Source organism: Melanotaenia boesemani, chromosome 13 (genome assembly GCF_017639745.1).
Source record: "Melanotaenia boesemani isolate fMelBoe1 chromosome 13, fMelBoe1.pri, whole genome shotgun sequence".
In the NCBI taxonomy this organism is placed as follows: domain Eukaryota; kingdom Metazoa; phylum Chordata; class Actinopteri; order Atheriniformes; family Melanotaeniidae; genus Melanotaenia; species Melanotaenia boesemani.
This window is the reverse complement of record NC_055694.1, coordinates 7,633,767-7,652,755: the sequence shown is the minus strand read 5'-3', so window position 1 is coordinate 7,652,755 and position 18,989 is coordinate 7,633,767. Positions and strand designations below refer to the sequence as shown.

The following is an 18,989-nucleotide window of genomic DNA, read 5'->3' as shown; positions in this document are numbered from 1 at the left end:
GCCCAGCCCTGAGTCTAGAGAGCAAGAGGGTGGAGAAGAGACAGAGGAAAAGAGAAACCATTCAGAGTAAAACACAGAAGAGGCTGATTTAGTAGTGCGGCGTGCAGATCTGGAAGCTCCATCACTGCTGGGGAAAAGCCGCCTTTTGTGTTTCCTCTCGGTGCAGCAGGAAAGTGCGTTTGCTGTCGTGCCACAGGGGGAGAAGGATAGAAGTATCCTCCAATCAGCCGTTAGTGATTTCGCTGATCTTGTGAGGCTGCTGATGGGGATTTATCACTGACCTGAGACAGGCCATGCTCAACACTCCACCCACCTGGAATGCTCACAATGGTTTTTATATCTTTTCTTGCATGTTAATATCCAAATGTGGATTATTTCTGATAGCATAACCAAAGGACAAAGAGAGGATTAAACTGGACATGCTGCCATTCTTAAACTTCTTTTTTTCTCCTGCTGCAGACTGAAGATGGACTAACTTTCAGACTTGATTTGTGTCATATGTGGACACCTTTTATTTTGTTTTTGTTTGTTTAGTTTATTTTACACACATGACATTTTTTTAATTATGTCATGCCGTGTTTGATTCCGAAAGCATGAGAGGTGGGAATCATCCGAAACACTCCACTGCAACAATCATGTAGGAGTGACACAGATAGAGGTGAAGAGGCGATGGAAAGAGGGGATGACAGTTGGAGCACACCTGCCTGCTGAGCTTGTCTGGCACCTTCACTATAGTTTGATTGGCTGAATGCTCTCAACATATTGACTATCAGGTGGTTTTCCTCAAGTTATCGTGCTTCTCATTGTGGAGATAGCACTCCTGTGTGTGTATGTGTGTGCGTCTGTGTAAAATCCTCTGTGTTTAGGATTAAAACAGCTTCTGGAAAGGATACAGGTGTAGTGAAGCCTTGAATAAGGATTAGCTTTAACACCTTGTTGATGGTAGCACACGAGCCGGTGGACCTTTCAGACAAGACTCTTCAGCTCCGACCGCTCGTTGGAGGATTAAAAATAGAGGTTTAACCAAAATGATAAGACTCAGAGGGCAATGAAAGTTACATTTAGATTCTGTTCCCCTCCGGTTCAGCTTATCTTTGACTGGCTGGGGCTGATATTAAAGCAAATGGGGTTCTGTATAAATAGACTGGGGGCCATTTATCATAGTTTGAAAAGGACAATTAAAATATTGACGCACTAAAGAAGGTTTTTCTTTAGGTTTCTAAAGAAATAAACTGCTTTGGTAAATGAAATCCTAAGCTGTCCAATAACCCAGAAAGCACAGCTCATCCATGATCTGGTTTAATATTGATTTCACTCCAGATTCAAGAGTCTTATCTGATCACTGATCAAGAGGTCACTAATTTAATAATAATCCATCACTTGTCCCCCCTACAGCAGTTTGAGTGTAGATAATGCTATAGCTGAGCATCAAAGGTCCAGTATTTCTCATTGTGTTTGACAGCAGGCCAGATAAATGCTTGAGTTGACTGTAACATTATGTAGTTTTTATATTTTTTCTACCTGTTTTGCATTGTTTAAAGAGGGTGCTTGAAAAATGTCAATTCCCTGATGGCAGTTCTGTTGAGAGTTACAAGAAAATTGGCAGCATGTGAGTTTAGTAAGGGTTGTAGTTGAATCATTGTGCAGGTGTATATTCACCTTATCTTAGCTGCGCAGCCAGAGGCTTACAGGTTTTACTTAATGGTGTCACGGACACCACCTGACACCACTTCTTTGATCCAACTTTTCCACTCAGCAAGTTTCAATGTTTTCTAATGCATAGATGCATTAGAAAACGGCTTTAACTGAGAATTGATCCTTAAGTAGATGACCAGAGCAGAAGAGGGTGCTGACGGGGCTTTTAGAAAGACCCGTTATCTCAGCAGCCCCACTCAGCAACCCTTCAACAAATCCGGAAAGCACAAGAAATAGTTGGTGGGAAGTACAGCGTGGGAGTGAGGTAAAAAGAGGATTGAGGCAAGTTCTTTGATAGTTGCATTGTTTGGGGATGTAGCACTGCGAGTGTGGGGGAGTTCAGCTACAGTAGAGTTCTACTGCGAGTGCTTGCTCTATGGTGCAGCTTTAGACTTTAGTGATCAGTGTAGCCAGGTATTATCTTTGTGTATCTTTGTTTTTGACTAAAGCGCTTCATTGTCTGAAACAGCTGCCTCTATTGATGAAGATCTGTTGATGAAGCACAAACCAACAGGACATCTGCAACTCATCATGTCTCCAGATCCATTCAACAATTCTTCCTGTGTTAAAAAAGAAAGCTTCACTTGATGCTGAGTCATCTGTAACAAGCAGAAAAACTTCAGATGATTTTTTTTTAACCTTGAGGAAATCATCATTTACGTTTCCTCTGGATTATAACATTTGAATTGTGAACACAACACAAGTGAGCGGAGACGCAGCCAATTAAACTGTGCTCTTCCTCAGTGGGGATGTGCTGCGTGTTACTCTGAAGAGGACTAGTGTTATATACCACAACCTCTGTGAATGAGGGTGGGGCTCTCCCACTGCCACAGACAAAGAATCCTGCCCTGAAAACTGGTCATCAGTTGTTGCACCTGCACCGTCCGGCATCCTGTCAAAAGTCACAATGGGGTGCAACATGTGTGTGGTTCAAAAGCCTGAGGAACAATACAGGGTGATGTTCCAGGTGAGCGTTCTGTCTCCTCTCCTCTCTCTGTCTGTTCTTTTGTTTGCACTCTTTTCTTCTTAACTATCTCACGATGATGCTGCTGAATGAGTCACAACCCCACTTCTCTTATCTGTGGCAGAAATGAGCAGAACCTCTTCATGCTGGCTAACTCATTCACTTATCAAATTCCTAAGTATCCCAAATCATTTTATCATTTTACTCATGAACTTAAAAAACAACATTGCAAAGTAAAGAAATTTATAAACAAATCCAACTAAAACAACGCCAAAATTTTTAATTAGAAACACGTCAATAATATAATTAAATGAATGAAACCGGTATTACAAATAAAGAATTAATAAACTGACACAAACTTGCACATCAAGAGAAACATCTAGCCTTTTTTACTGGACTTGAATCTCTTTTTATGTGTTAGTTTTACATGCATAAACCACATCCCTATCTCTTGATCGAAGCTTGTAATTGCTGCTTTGGCTCAGTTAATCATTGACAAAGATACTGATTATAATAATGATGTTTCACATTTATAAGAATGATATGATCTGAGAGAGCAGAGCTAAAGTAGATTTGTGGTGCAGAGTCACAGTGCCAGAAGGATGGATGGGTTGTTAAACTGGGCTAAAGAGTAGAGAGGAGTTGCCACGGTTACAGCCTCAGCACCACCTGCCAACCGAGACCACAGAATGTGAGTAGGCTCATCTGGCTGTGCAGAAGTTCATGCTCGGTGACTCGATGATGCACGCCATGTCCGAAATAAGTCCAATGCTTACTAAGCATGTAAAAATGTTCAGCACCCATGCAAAGCAACACTTTTAGTATCTGTGGCACCAGAAGCCTCAGCTGGGTTTCTGTTGCATGTTGGAGTCTGGGCCAGTTAACTGGGCTGCATCTGGTGCCAGAGGCAATGCCAAGAGAAAGGAAAACAGGAAGAAACTGAGTCCAAGCAGAAGGGTGGTAATGAGTTGAAAAGGGACTTGAATTATGCAAATGAATCACGGAGAGAGGGTCAGACTATTTTTCTTCTTTCAGGGATTTTTATGCTGTTTACACTTCAAAGTAATTCATGTGAGCAGTTCATGGAGCAGGGGTGAATAAAACTAAAGCTCAGGGGAGTTCACAAATCTCCTGGGTGGAGGTTGAGGCCATGAAATGAGGGGTCTGAATGTGAACCCAGAGCAGAGCTGAATCATTCTGCATCAGTGACCCTATATAACAGGAGTCAGCAATAACGACACTGACTGACTCGAGGCTTGTCATTTAAAAACACTTTTAGCTTTGACGGACACATGCATGTGGTTACCAGACATGTGTGGTGATGACAGGATTGCACAGTGACAGGCTGGAAGTGGGCTGAATGATTTGAAGCATGGAAAGGAGTTGTCATGTTGTGAGCAAAGCAATTCTGTGAATGGTGCTTGTGTAAGGTAAACAGATACTTTGGGACCAGAGTATCTACATATATTGTGGCATGTTACAGCTGAGACAGCACTGCTGGCTAGAAGCAGAGGAGCATGACACAAAAGAGCAAATGCATGTAGCATAATGAAGCAGGGAAAGAGCCAATGGCCACAAGTGCACTCAGAACATAGTGAATTGTGCAGGTTTTATATGGAAAGTGTGAGGTGGAGTGCATTAAACTTGGAAAAAAAATGTATTTGACAAATGCATAATTTTCCATCTCATATTTTAATTGCTTTCCATGCTATTTTTCTCCTTCAGAGGTTTGCAGCTTTTAGCTGTTTTTTCTTAACTAATGTGCATAATTACAACTTCAAATTAAATGTGACTGCTTTTGGGCAATAAATATAACATTAAGCAGCTCAAGGCTACATTGTGATATAAAATCAAGCTGTTAAATTTAACTAAATATAAACACTTGATTTCTCTTGCCAAAGGGAAAAAAAACTCATACATTATACATTGAGCCTGTGCTACATATACGCTCCGCACTGCTGTATGGTACACACCCATCGGTATGCTCCAAATCAATACACCCTCCTATAGCCTCAAGTAAAAAAGGATATCACCATTAAACTGATAAATTAGACTCAGCTGTAGACCTATGCACACAATATGAGCTATCTTGAGTGACATGTTGCATTTTACACGCATTTTTTAACGAGTGCCTGACCAACCCACACACACAGCAAACCTGTACCCCCCCGGGCCCCGTGGCCGCTCCCTTCTTTCTCTCCCTCTCTTCCCAGTGGCTGTAGACAGGAGGCTGTTTCCAAGGCAACCGGCATCATTAAACAAACCTAATGTGCTTTCATTCACAATGACACGGAGAAACATGCTGACATTCACAAGAGGCAAACACATTTAAATCAATACATACCAATGACCTGCAGGCAAAGCTGGAAAATGAGGAATGTGTGTGAACGCACACCAAAGAAACAAAAAATCTGAGGTGCATCTGAAAGCAGAATATTGCATAATAATAATAATAATGAAAAAAATATATAAACTGCACTGTCCTTAACGTTCTGGTGTTTTTACTTTTTCCTTTTTCTTTTAGTTGATTTTGATATGATCTTCGCATTGATGCCTGCTTTACTCGATTAATCTGGACTCCATGAAACATTCTAATTTAATTAAAGCCCCCTCCCCTTCACAGAAAAATGCAGGTATTAGGATATGTATAACATCATTATGCCTGTTGCTTCTATTTATTCCTTTGCACATCAGCATTTTGTTGTGAAAGTTGTACATAAGAAATCAGAGCAGCCAAAACAGACTTTATGCATTATGTTCTTTTAGCTAAATAACACTTTTAAAAATTGCTTAGAAAATGCATTTTGAAAGCTTTCAAATACCAAGTGTCAAATAGAGCAAAAGCAAACACCAGTTTGTTTGAACATCTGACAGACTGCTCAATACTCTTTGGTGTGTCAGCCTATTTAGATGTCAAGAATGTCTGTTTTCTCTGATGAAGTGTAAGCCTATGTTAGACCTGTAGATGTGTGTGTGCACGCAATTGTATATGCTTGTCAGGTTCCTACTCTTTCACTTGCAAACTTGACATGAAGATGGAACAAAAAGACTCCTGATGGATAGCATGTCACTCTCGCTCCTTGTCTAATAACACTGGGGTGACCAAGACCATCAGAGTAAAATTATACACTGTTCGTGAGATTTTTTCATTTCCCTTCAAGGATCAGTTAAGATTTATTTTATCCCTCACATGCACTCTGTCAGACTCACTCAATGATCCTCTGTCAACATCAAAAACATTCAGCCCACAATCAATTTTTTGTTTAAACTGATTCCTGTACCTTTAAAAATCAATATCTTGTCACTGGTATCAGTTTTTGACAAGCCTTCCGCTCCCTGATTGCCAGTTTAAATTGGTGATATTAAACAATTGAGGCTACAGGCAGAGTGGGTCAACTCTGTCTCCAGATTAATTGATTTCTGAAGAAGGGACTGCTGCGGCCTTCAAAGCATGATGAAAAAAATCAATCACCCACAGTAACAAGTGGAAGTCAATATGTTGAGGGTGAAGAAAGCTGTGGAAAAACACAAGAAAGCTTGGAACAGTCTGTGATACCAACAGCAACGTGTATTTATACCTGCACTGACATTAGTGTAGCACTATTGAAATTCAGATAAAAACTAATTATGCAGAAACCACTTAGTAATTCCCCACAAGCTCCTATTTTGAGTCTGTTTACTAGCAACTAATCCCAGAGCCAGACTCAGTAACTATTAAGATTCATTCGGCACTTCCTTGAAAGCTTCTTTTCTGCGATGTTCCTGCATCCTTATCCCTATCTCCTCCTCTTATGTCTCGTTCCGCTTTCGTCCTTCTGTGCTTCTCCTGCTTTGCTTTCTCTCTTTACACTTTGAACTCTTTGCATCTCTTTCATCTCTATCCACATCATCCCCACCCTGAGCTCCACAGCCGCCGCTGATCCCGCCACAACCCACCTCCCCACTGTGAATTCAGGAGTATTTTTCTGCATTTTAATTACTTTTTAACACATTCAAATGTTGTGTTTATCATCTTGTGTACCTTATAAATAGCAGACGTGTAATGACCTACTAACCAAGAGATAATAGAGAACAGCACATGGAAAGAGTTAATGGATTTTCTATCAAGCCAGGTCCAAAAAGCTGTCTTAACACTAAACATCCATTACACTGCATGAAGTCATCTTCAAAGCAATCTCAGTACCTCTCATTGATAATGAATGAGAAACCTCCCTTCTATCCTTTCTATTAGTATTCATACCCGTCACTCATGACCACAACCCTGTCTCCTAATAGCCTCCCTCTGATCCTGCAGAGTGTAAAGAACTAATACAAAACATACCTTCTGCTGTTTAAAGTGAAAAATAGTTCATAGCAGATATAATGCACAATGGAGAACACACAATCAGCTGCGTTAATTCTTTCATCACCATCTCCCACGTAGGGAGGAAGCATCTTATTTGTTCAGAAGAAGCTCATTAAGAGAGGCAGCAAGATTTATGGAGGGACATTAGAGCGAGGAAGGACAAACACACAAAGAGAAGCAGGGGCTGAAATAGATGGAAATAGAAGAGGGTGAGCTGTTCCCTCCAGGGAGGGGACAGAGTAGACAGAACTGCTGAGGCAGCACGGCGAAAGAAATCCAGAGTCTGGAGAAAACAGGAGAGGGAAGAAGCAGAAGCAGAAGAGGATAGGGATAGAGACGAAAGAGAACAGAAAGAGAAACAATCGAGTGCTTTTAAGGAAGAAATATGAAAAAAAAAAAAATGGGGGAACTTGAGCTGAATGTAGCAAGAAACTTTATGTGCTTGGCTGCACAGGGGAACATTGATTTGACATGCAATTACTGAAAGGGGACAAGAGATGAGAGGAGTGGGAGAATGAAGCTGGGTGGGAAAGATGTGTCACAGACAGCCAAGGTCAGGCGCTGAATCAAACCACACACTGCATGTCTGTTTCGTGTAATGGCATGAAGGCAGTCAAAGTTGTTTTTATTTGCTAAAAATGAATAAAGTTCAATTGAGTTCTGCACATGTTAACGGCTGTGTGAGGCCATGCTTTAACACAGCTCCGATATGGCAATGACAACATTAATGCTTTGATAACAGCCCCTATTCAGCAGTTTATTTTGCTAGCATGCTAACTTAAATGCTAACTAGTGCTAAACAGAAAGAAAAGCTGAGGAAAATAGGAATATCTCTAGTTTTGGTCATAAATCAGCTAAAGTACAGAGGAAATTAAAATTTAAACAGGTATAAATACTAAATGAATCTTTCTACTATAGAGTGGCAGGTTCTGCCTGGTCTAAGTCACTTTGCTGTCAAAATGCTAGTATTGTTTTGGTACCTTCTTCAGATTTTGATTCAATAATTCTTCATTTTTAATGCCCCTTTTCTCTCTATGCTGTTAGCTGTGTGTGGAAAGAGTAGAGAAGTATCACATCGAAAGGAAAGTATATATGCACGAATAAATCAGTTACATAGCTTCATACAACCAGACATAGCTGGGGCTGCACAAGTAAACACAGGAAATGTTTTTAAAGCTATTCATACATTTATTCATTTATTCATTAAAAATTAAATCAAACATGGACTCTTTGACAAGCAAATATGTGTGAGAGGCTCTGTGGTCAAAAACTTTCAAGACTAAAGATTGTCTTGACAAAGATTTGTCAGTGTAAAGTTTATCAAAATTGGGAGATTTAATCATCACATTCATCTGCTGGAGAAATATTTGTATTCAGGGTCAAGGCTGAAAACCAATATTTATTGGTTATGGTCCTGCATTAATAGCAGACATGATTTGAGAAGCACATTTCATCGCTTCATCCATCAATGCGAGTTAAAGAAATATGGTCACCTTCTGTGAGCCTGAGCTCGTTAAAAGTGGACTGAAACTGAACTCGGAAAAATGTTCTTTGGTTGAATTGATCAAATTTTAGGAGGAACATTCAAACCCCAGTTGAGTGTTCAGAGTGGATTCGTGAAAAGAATGTAGAAACCATTTGTGGAGGCCGTTAACACTACACGTACTGCTTACTAAGCCTTGGCTCATTTGTTTAATCACACAATACCAAACCAGATTCTGCACTTATGCATGGCTTTACAGTTCTTTACAGCTGTCGGCCTGCCTGTGGTCTGGTTACTGGTCTGGTCTGGTGACTGAACACACTTATATTATGCACATTATGATCTGAACCATGAATATACTACAAGTTGAGTAGCTGATATGCTGACAAAAAGGGAGAAATAAAACTTTCAATTTAAAAAGTACAGAAATTATTCTCCTTAGTTCTCAAAGTGCTGGCGCAGCACAGCGGTAAACATACACTCTATGAAAAGTTCATGAAAATAGTGTCAAATGTAGCATAAAAATTGGAAATAATTTCAGAGTAGTTTTACCTGTATTTCTTTATTTTGTTGTTTCTTGGGAACAAGAAATTCTCAAACTTAAACAAATCTGAAATTCGGTGTTCTGGAGTCATGTGAGATTAGTTTTCAACTCTCGGAGTTCTACAGTCAGGTTTAACATAGGTTTAGTACCCTAATGAAAACACAGATTCACAGATCCACCAAGTGTGCAAAGACTCATGGGAAATCCATATTCTGCAGGAATTTAACATTTTGTGATTGTTATCCTCTAAATTTGAGTTATGTGCTTTACCGCCTGTGTTTGGCTTGGCACACTGGACTCACAGCAGTCTGACTACCACTTAATTATGATGTCCCATCTTGTTTGAATTCTTGCTTGTGTTGTTCTTACTCTCAGATTTAAGTTGCTTTCGATAAAAGCATATGCTAAATGACTGTAGAATAGAATAGAATAGAATAGAATAGAATAGAATAGAATAGAATAGAATAGAATAGAATAGACAGTACATGAAGTTGTACCCACTGCTATCTCTGCTCCATGTTGTGTTGGATGGTGAGAGGCAGTAATATGCCTTAGTTGTGTTTAGACTGCCAAACCCAAAGAAAAAGAATTTCTGTGTGTTTCACTGGGAATTAAAATGACATTGGATGGGAACCTAAATGTGCATATAATTAAAGGAAAAATGTTCTGGTAATTTTCTGCCTGGTAATTTATGGACATTTTTCTGAGCATGTACCATGGTACCAACATTTTTAAAATGAAGTGATAACATCAACAACAAAGTTTCCATCTCCCAGGTATCTTTGTGCTGAGTTCAGTTTGTCAAATCGTTGCACAGCTTCACACCTTTTTGAAGGGAAAAGAACATGTTATCATTTTCAGTTATTTCAAGAATGATGTAATAAAGAAACTTACTTTTTCTCTCAGTGTTGACATGAAATGTTGCATTACCATAGGATATTTCCTTTCCTTTCCTTTCCTTTCCACTCTCCAACTCTTCACAGTTGCCATAACTATTTCCTAACTCGGCTATTTTCCTACTTTCTTTCTGTCTCTCCACAGAAGGGTCGCGTAGGCAACATGCTGTGCTCTTTCGATGCTGACGGTCGATTGAAGGTCTCAGTATTCGGCTTTCTGCTCTGTTTCTTGGTGTGATGTGCTGTTGAAGCGTTTCATACATATATGTAGTGTTTTTTATGGTATCTCTGACACTGACATTTTATCTGCACGTATCTGTCAGCTTAAGTGTATTTATGAAGTTTTCTGTGTGCCAACATGGCCTCTGTGTATCTTGCTTTCAGTGTGTAGCTATAGTTTCCTCCCCTTTGGTTACTGCTCTGAACTAACTGTCTGTTTGATGTGTTGGTGGATGTGAGATTGTCCATCTTTTCAGTTATTTTTTGTGAAACTTTGTGAAAAAAATGTTTGTTTTTAAAGAACTGTGGAACACATCTGTGAATTTAGTCATCTTCATTATTCTTTTTCCTGGACAGTATCTCTTACCCAGTTAGCAGTTTTCTCTTCTTCTTCTCCTGCTTCTACATTATATGAGCACAACCTTCTGGGTGTTTTAAGAACATATTCATATATACGTTTTTTTATTTCATCCTTTTTTTTTTCTTCCCAGGTGAATGGAAAGGAGCTATCTCGACTTTCTGGGGATCCTCCTCTGGACATGCGGGACCCTGTCCTGTCTAACATATTAAAGCGGGGGGCTCGCAGATGGGCAGGCCAAGCTGGAGCTCCTGGAGGGCAAGTGCCAGTAACCATGGGCATGGCTGACTGTGTAGACAGCTGCACCCAAACCGACATCAGCTTCCAACATATGTTGACTCTGGGCAAGAGCAGCCAGCATCCCTGTGGAGCTCCACCCCCACCCGACCCTCCTCCCTCTCCTCCACTACCACCACTACTGGAGCCATATCTATTCAATGAACTGTGAGTGGGAATAGTTTAATAGGTCTCTGCAGCAAGTAGAACCATCAGACCAAAGCTTATCTGCCTTTCTTGTCACACATTTGAAGTCAGAAGCTGTCCCAATTACCAACATGTGAACTTTCTCATTTTCAGCTTTACGGAGCCCGTATACTACGACCCTACCGACTACTTTGACATCACTCAGCATGAAGTGGACAGGCAGGATGAGCTGGAATATGAGGTGAGAGTGTATTAGCTACCGGCAAAGAAAGCTTCCCCATTGTTCTTTGTCTGACACATGAACATTTCTCTAACTGCACTAGGAGGTGGAGTTGTACAAGTTTCGCCAGCAGGATAAACTTGGTCTGACAGTGTGTTACAGAACTGATGATGAGGAGGACCTCGGGATCTATGTGGGAGAGGTGAAAATGCCTCAAGAAAGCAAAAACTATCAGTTTTTAAAATAAATCTTCTCTTCTTTTCTGACCTTTAAACATACTGTATCTAACTTCTTTAGGTGAACCCAAACAGTATTGCTGCAATGGACGGCCGCATCCGCAAGGGAGACAGAATACTGCAGGTATTAAGGAATGCTCCCATTGAATCATGAAACTGAGGCGTTAGATAGCATCTGGTCCACAATAGAACCAGTTTCACTGCAGTTCATTTCTTATTTTGAAGTAAAATTAAAGTAGCATTTACGATTAATTCTTTTTTTTAATATTACTGCCCACACTATTAAGCTGAAAAGAAAGCCCATTTCCTGAAGTGTGCAGTTTAATTAAATCCATCCTTAATTCTAAGGATCTTACAATATCTGACACCAGCTCAGAAGTTCATTCTCTTTTTTCTCTGTTAGATAAATGGAGTGGACATCCAGAACAGAGAGGAGGCGGTAGCTATTCTCACCAGGGAGGACAGCACTAATGTTTCACTGCTTCTCGCAAGGCCCGAGATAGAGGTGAGGAAATTGGAAATGCAGTCTTCAGGGAAACCACTCTGAGGCTCAGTTTGAACAATGACCTAGAAAGACATGTTACTTCCTTCGTCTCCCTGTTTATGTAGCAAGAGGTTATTCTAAAATCATAACAGCATATGGTAGTGTAATAGCATGTCTTACATTTTGGTTCATTTTTCTTGGTGCTACATTACTTTATTGAGATTTGTAGGTAGTCTTTTCTTTTTCTGCTATTTTGTTATAGATTTGTTGCCATGTTTGGGATTATTGTCTTGCTTTATGATCAAAGTGCAGCCATGCTTTAACCACTGGTGAGATGGCTCCACATTTGACTAGAAAACATTGGTCGACTCAGTGACTGCAAGATTTGCAGGTCGCATGGCCACATTGCAGAAACAAGCCTAAATCATCACCCCTCCTTTGGAAAACTGACAGTTTTTATCAGGTTGTCGTGCTGATATGCTACTCTTGCACAATGCTGTGGATGGCCAAACATCTCTACTTCCAAACGGAAATTGTATCAGCTTTGCAAACATAAGCCATGCCCCCATGTTCTTTACATAGAGAAGAAGCTTTCTCCTACAACCATTCCAAACAAGCTGTAATCTTTCAGTCTTTTTCTTTTTCTAGTCTGTCAGGATCTTAAACGTTTTACATGCTAATTGAGGCCTGTAGAGTCTGAGATTTAGCTCTTGAGACTTTTGCAGACTTTGATCGTGCACAATCACATCTTGGGGTGAACTTGCTGAGATGTTCACTTCCTATAAAGACAGACAACTGCCTGAAATATTTTCTCCTTGTGAATTATCTTTTTCTCTGTAGAATGCTGTACCCCTAATTATTTGAAAATAACCCTATAACCATAGTGGGAGCTAAGGGAAAGTCTGCTTCCCCAAAAAAGCAGATGAGGTCCCATGAAAACATTGGAGACATTTAAATCATATTTTCATATGGTTCATGATGTTTCTTAAATGAAGAGAATGGCAATAATTTGTGTCTTTATTCATACATTAAATTTTCCAAATGACGCAGGTGAGCTGTTTATTTCAGCTCCATGGACGGCAGCATTGTTTCTATGTTGTGTACATCGAGTGGCCCAAGCAGTGACCTCTTAATTTTCTGCTTTTTGTGGTTGTTAAAAGAACTTTCCATCCCTATATGAGATGATTCTGAGTGTATCATCTGCATACGGTAGTAGCAGAATGTTTTTGACTGTACTGCCGTGCATTAATATACACCACCAGTGAAAAGTTTGGACACACTTTTGGAAAATGTGTCCAATCTTTTGACTGTTACTGTATATACACATGGCTTGGGAAGTCATTGTGCACAGCTGAAAATAAAGTGTCTTTCCTCCTTGGCATTGTGTAAACCCATCTGAATGATCCAGACCAAGAACATAAACTTAAGCTTTTATAGGTAATCACTCTTGGCGATGCTCAATTAAATAAGTCAATTTGATTCACAGCACCTGGCTGCTACTTACCCTCATTATTCCAATGGAAGCAGTACGGATTCACCTTGTTTTTCACACACTGCTTCAACAATTTCACATTGCTTTTGTTAAAAAAATAATAATAACGCAGTATAATATGTAATGTATTTTTCTGATGTTCTATTTACCAAACTTTGTCACCTGGTAAGTGACAAAAGATTGTTTGTTCTGTAAAACCAGAAGCTGAAAAAGGGTGTATCTTCTCATTCACATGAATGTAGTGAAGGAATTAGCAACATGAGCTATATTGTGGTGTTTTTCTTTGTCCCATCCTGCAGGCTGAATTGTTTAGTGTGGCAGAAAAGCAAAGAGGCACAAAAACATGATGAGACCACAGATAGCACAGAGGGAGAGACAGAGACAAATAGTACTTGTAACCACTGTGCTATTGTGGAAACCGTCTGTGTCTCACAAGGTCATTTTTAACAGATATGAGAGCACTGTAACACACGCCTGCTGCCCTGCAATAACATACCCCTGCCAAGTTACTTATAAACATACTACTTTGTGTATGTTGACCCACTCAAATGGATTTTTCCATTACATACCCTCTAAGAAACGTGCTGTACATGGAGATGGGTGCATTTTTATGTGAGAGTACAAAAATCTGTATTCTCTGTGAGCCACAGGGCAGATTTAAACGCCTCTCATTAAAATGGTCTAGGTCAAAGACTCACCCCCACAAATAACCTCCCATCTTTTCGAACTTGTCCTTGCGTTTGAATATATGAGCACGAGCTCTACCTGCGAAAGGCTGACAAGATTTATATTGCCAAGGCATTGTTCTACATTAAGATTCAAGCCAGAGAAAGGAAGCAGGGAGGACAGAGAATCATCAGGGGGAAAATGCACAAACAGAGATTAAAGCTTCATCTGTTGTCTTGCAGTGTAGTCAGACGGAGAAGGGAGGGGGTTTAATCAAAGAATGAGAATGAAGATAAGGATAATCAATACCTCGTCTCACAGGCTGCGTACAGTTCATATTTAAATCAAACCAATTAAGCCGAATTTTCAAAGAGGCAGAGGAGACGTGAGCTGCTGAAGTCCAAGTGTTTTCTCTAAATTCTCTAAATCTGATGAGCTTTTGAATGAAGGCCAAACTGCTTTGAATGAAAAAAAAAAAGATCCGAAACAGAAACCATTTTAAAGAACCGTTAATGCTTAGATGAACATTTCATTCTTTGATGGGATTCTTTAAAAATCATTGTCTCTAATATGAAGCAATTATTCTTTGTAAAAACTAAATATGTGATTTTTTCTCTCTTTAGGCAAATTACTTGGTTTCAGAGAACTGACATGATGATGATAAAATCTCACAAAGCATGGGCGCCATCTAGTGACAGAGGAGCACTACCGTTACACCAGCTCCTACATGCTGCAGCAGATTAAAACTGATATAATCAATCAGATGGCAGCAAAGTGCTGGTCACAGAGGATCAACAGTTAGCTTTGAAGCACCTCTCAGTTCTCTAGAATTTTTGGTTCAATGTTCTTTTGTTCTCCTGGGGTGCAACTGGCAGGCAAAGTTAGAATATTTGTACAATTTTTTTTTAAACAGACTGTAGCTGCAACTGCATAATGAAGGATTAAGTAATTATAGCTTTTTAGAATCCTCTTTTTCACAGGATGCACAAATGCAGTCATGCAAATTAACATGTGATGCTTCACTGAGCCTTTGCTGCAGCTGTCCTCGGGTTCTTTTAATAGGGGGGTCTCTGTCTTCAGTTCTGTCTAACCAGGTGAAATGCAGCTCAGCTGGGTTAGGATCAGGTTATTGTTTCGGCTATTTCTGATTATTTCACTTCTTTACCTTCAGGAACCCATGGGTTGCTCTCACTTTGCTTCTGGTCATTGTCTTCCTCTACGATGAGGCTCCATCTGTCTGAAGCACCAACTCAGAAACAGGATTTTGTAAATCTCTGCACAATTCAGAATTTATCTTGCTTCTGATTTCTGCCCAATCATCAATGAACACAAGTGTTTCAGTGTTTACTTTTCTTTTTAAATTTTCTTGACACTGCTTTTACAGGTGACGTTGCAGCTTTGGATCGAGAGTCATAACTCTTGTCTCTCTTTTTTTCTATCAATCTAACCAATACAGGTTCATCTTAGTTTCATCTCTCTAATAAAAGCAGAACTTTTCTGGCTTTTTTTCCCTAAAGATTTAGCAGAATTTTAATCTGACCTTTGAAAGAATGCTCCTTGCAAAAAAAAAAAAAAAAAAAAAAAAAAAAAAAAAAAAAAAAAAAAAAAAAAACAACAAAACAAAAAAAAAAAAAAAAACCCCTCTGTATTTCCTTTAATTAATTCTTCTCTTTGTAATAGGCTTGGATTATGATATATTTCCCTCCAGGATAGTTCTTCACAAGGTCAGATGCTGTAAAACATTTTTTTTTCTCCAGTGTGGAAAGGATTTTGCAACAATTGACCATTTATTATTGTCCTCCATGGACATCCAGACATTTTGTTGTTGTTTTTCTCAGAATGTGCCAAGCTGCTGATCTGGCCCTGCTAATGTTCCTGTTGTCTCTCTGATTAAATTGATTTGATTTTGCTGGTTAAAGAAAGCCGATTTAATCTGCATGAACATCTTCCAAAGTTTTTTACTAACGTCGAAATTCAGCATCTGAAATCAACTGCAGGCCTTTCGTCTTCTTGCTTAAAGTCCTATTTGAGGAAAATGGTGATTTTGTAAGTGATCTAAATGGTTATAAAATAAAAACGGTAAAAATGTTCTCCTGCTCTCAGGAGTGTGTAGTAATTTTGTTCATTTATTCACTTATTTTATTATTTTTCTTCATAAGTAAGTGGATCTGACCTATTGAAGTAGACTGGGAAAAACTTAAGAAAACTTAAGAAAAGAAATAAGAACAGGTCTTACATAGCTCTGAAGAAACCTTTGGGTTTTCTGGTTGTCCAATTACTTATGCATGCTTAAATAGAGATAGTTTTATATTTTAAAGTGCTTTACTAAAAATTCAGCACAATAAATCCATTAAACTTATTCTGAGTGTTTCTAAATAAATGTTTATGTTTTTAAGTCTTTTAAAGCATTAAAAAAGTTGCTGTTAATTGTCAAGGTGTATAACATCCTAATGTATTTTTCTTTTTCTCTTCTTTTTCTGTTTTTCGGTCTTCAATGTTGAACGCCTTCCCTGCAACAAACTAAATCCTTTCTGTCGTAAGAACGACAACCAGCTGGATCTGGATGAGCTGGACCTGGAGCCCCTTGACAATGCCGTCCACCTCAGCAGCAGCCACAGAGTGGTGACCAGCCCCTCCATGCTGGGTGCTGGACCCGCCAGCACTGCTGGGGGAGGTGTACTTCGTAGCCATTGTCACTCGGTGAGCAGGGATTCACCTGATTTGCTCAAGACAGTCCTGAGCAACAGCCAGGAGTTGGACAGCGGGGTTGGCCGTACAGATGAAAGCACACGCTATGAAGAGTCTTCAGAACACGACCTTCTGGGAGACGACCACACTAGTGCCTCTAACACAAATGCAACTAACACGCCTGGCAGCATGCGCAAGTTCCTGTCCAGCAGAGGGGACACTCCACCTCTGCTGCATTCCCAAGACCTTCAGTTCAGCACAGACTCCCTCCTGGGACTTGACTGTTTTAATGGAGGAGGCTTGGAACAAGTAGAGAGACTGGAGAGGGCCTACATGCCAGATCCTGTAAGGATGATGATGCCTGGTCTGACTGAGGAAGAGTGTGAGAGGTACAAAGAGCTACTGGAAATCAAGTGCTTCTATGAGAAGAATGGTAATGCTCAGGGGCTGGCTCATGAGGAAGGGGGTGTCTCACTGGATGAGAACAGGAATGAGAGCCTGACGCAACATGAGATGGCTCTCCTTGAGGAGGAACTCCGCCACTTGGAGTTCAAATGTCGAAACATCCTGAGAGCCCAGAAGATGCAGCAGCTGAGGGAGCGTTGCATGAAGGCTTGGCCTCATGAGGACAAGAATGGAGCAAGCGCAGGAGCTGGAGTAGGAGCTGGAGGACGTTTGGAAATGAACGGTACTTTGGTTAGTGAGGAGTCCTGTCACCACGCTTTGTCAGACATCAATGAGCTTCCAGAGAGGGAGCGCTCAGATAAGGACAGCACGAGTGCCTACAACACTGGAGGGGAAAGCTGCAGGAGCACCCCTCTGGTTAATGAACAGCAACCTTCACCTTCCATGCAGAGTCTGGAGGGGGGGGAGTCTCTGCTTACAGCAGCTATGCAGCTTCCAACCTCCATTAGGCAGAGAGAGAGAGGAACCCACGAAAGAGGGGATGGGATTCAAGAAAACCTGAACCAGCCCTACTCTCCACACACTCACAGAAGAGGGGCTGAGGCTAAGACCTCCAGCCCAGGAGTAAAGGTTAGGTCCCTGTCCCGGGATGTGGGAACCAGGAGGGGCTCAGATGGAGGGGTAAGACGCAACCCCAAAGGTAGCGGGACAGCTGAGAGGGCTGGTGGACGGAGTGCAGAGAACAGCCCTTATTTGTCCCGCCGTCAAAATGAGGTAAAGCCCCCCCAGCGTTACCTGAGCTGCATGCAGCTGAGGTCCCCGTCAGCCTCTGAACGCCTAGGTGGACTTAGAAACGCTCCCAAAGAGGGTACCATAGAGAAAGAAGGTGATCTCAGCCCAATGAGTTTGGCCAGCACATGTAAAGATGTTGCCCAGCCCCCAGGTGCTGTATCCTTACCTTTGTCCTCTCCACTGCTGCCAGCATCCCCTCGAATGGAATGGAAGGTCAAAATCCGTAGCGACGGCTCGCGCTACGTGGCTAAGCGGCCTGTGAGGGATCGCCTCCTTAAGGCACGTGCCATGAAGATAAGAGAGGAACGCAGTGGCATGACAACAGATGATGATGCTGTCAGTGAGATGAAGATGGGCCGTTACTGGAGCAAAGAGGAGCGCAAGCAGCAGCTGCTGAAGGCCCGAGAGCAGCGGCGGCGCAGGGAGTTCATGATGCAGAGCCGTCTCGACTTCCTGAGAGAGCGCGAGAGGGAGCAAGGCAGCGGTGGAGGAGGAGGAGGAGGAGAGCAGCAGGGGACGACACAGCCACAGGAGCCCACCTCCATCCTGGAGCTGTGCCATCGCAGGAGCATGAAGAAGCGTAGCCGCAGAATCCTGGACAACTGGATCACCATACAGGAGCTGCTGGCTCATGGGAGCAGGTCTGCTGATGGGAAGAAAGTCTACAATCCACTGCTGTCTGTCACCACTGTCTGAGATGAGATGGGAAAGAACAAGGGATTAGGATGAGACACTTGTCATTGGATGAACACAAGCTGATTCCCTACATCCTGGCACGAATGTTTGTCATCAACATAACATTTATGAGAATCATAAACTAGCATAGCACAGGCCCCATTCTTAAAATGAGACAACAAAAAACCCATGATTGAACCTGCAAGATTTTGTGTTCAGAGACCATAAAAAAGCTAATATATATTTACTTTGATCTGAAGATCCATGCAAAGTATTAAACAAATACTGCATAATATAGCACATTTAAAGATAAATGAACCAGAGCACAGGCAGCATTTCTTCCAACATATTCAGATGGAGTCTGGCATGAGTAATAATCGCTCTGCTGGAAGATATCACACTTA

The 18,989-nt window shown here is 41.0% G+C and overlaps 1 protein-coding gene across 2 annotated transcripts; it reads left to right on the top strand.

The window, feature by feature from the left end:
* On the top strand, positions 1-18,764 carry LOC121651145 (PDZ domain-containing protein 4-like). 2 transcript variants are annotated; one of them, XM_042003076.1, is made up of 8 exons: positions 1-2,662; positions 10,073-10,126; positions 10,638-10,948; positions 11,081-11,168; positions 11,251-11,349; positions 11,445-11,507; positions 11,787-11,888; positions 16,567-18,764. In XM_042003076.1, exons 1-8 carry the CDS (start codon positions 2,603-2,605, stop codon positions 18,604-18,606), a joined length of 2,817 nt encoding a protein of 938 aa, XP_041859010.1. In that variant the 5' UTR covers positions 1-2,602; the 3' UTR covers positions 18,607-18,764. The 2 variants fall into 2 exon arrangements, with proteins under 2 accessions (XP_041859010.1, XP_041859011.1); XM_042003077.1 differs by lacking the exon at positions 10,073-10,126.
* Positions 18,765-18,989: the final 225 nt, after the last annotated feature.

Coding starts and splice junctions, on each gene's coding strand:
- LOC121651145 (XM_042003076.1), top strand. CDS start 2,603: ATGGGGTGCAACATGTGTGTGGTTCAAAAGCCTGAGGAACAATACAGG. Junction 10,949..11,080: donor CCATATCTATTCAATGAACT/GTGAGTGGGAAT, acceptor TCTCATTTTCAG/CTTTACGGAGCCCGTATACT. Junction 11,350..11,444: donor TCGGGATCTATGTGGGAGAG/GTGAAAATGCCT, acceptor TAACTTCTTTAG/GTGAACCCAAACAGTATTGC.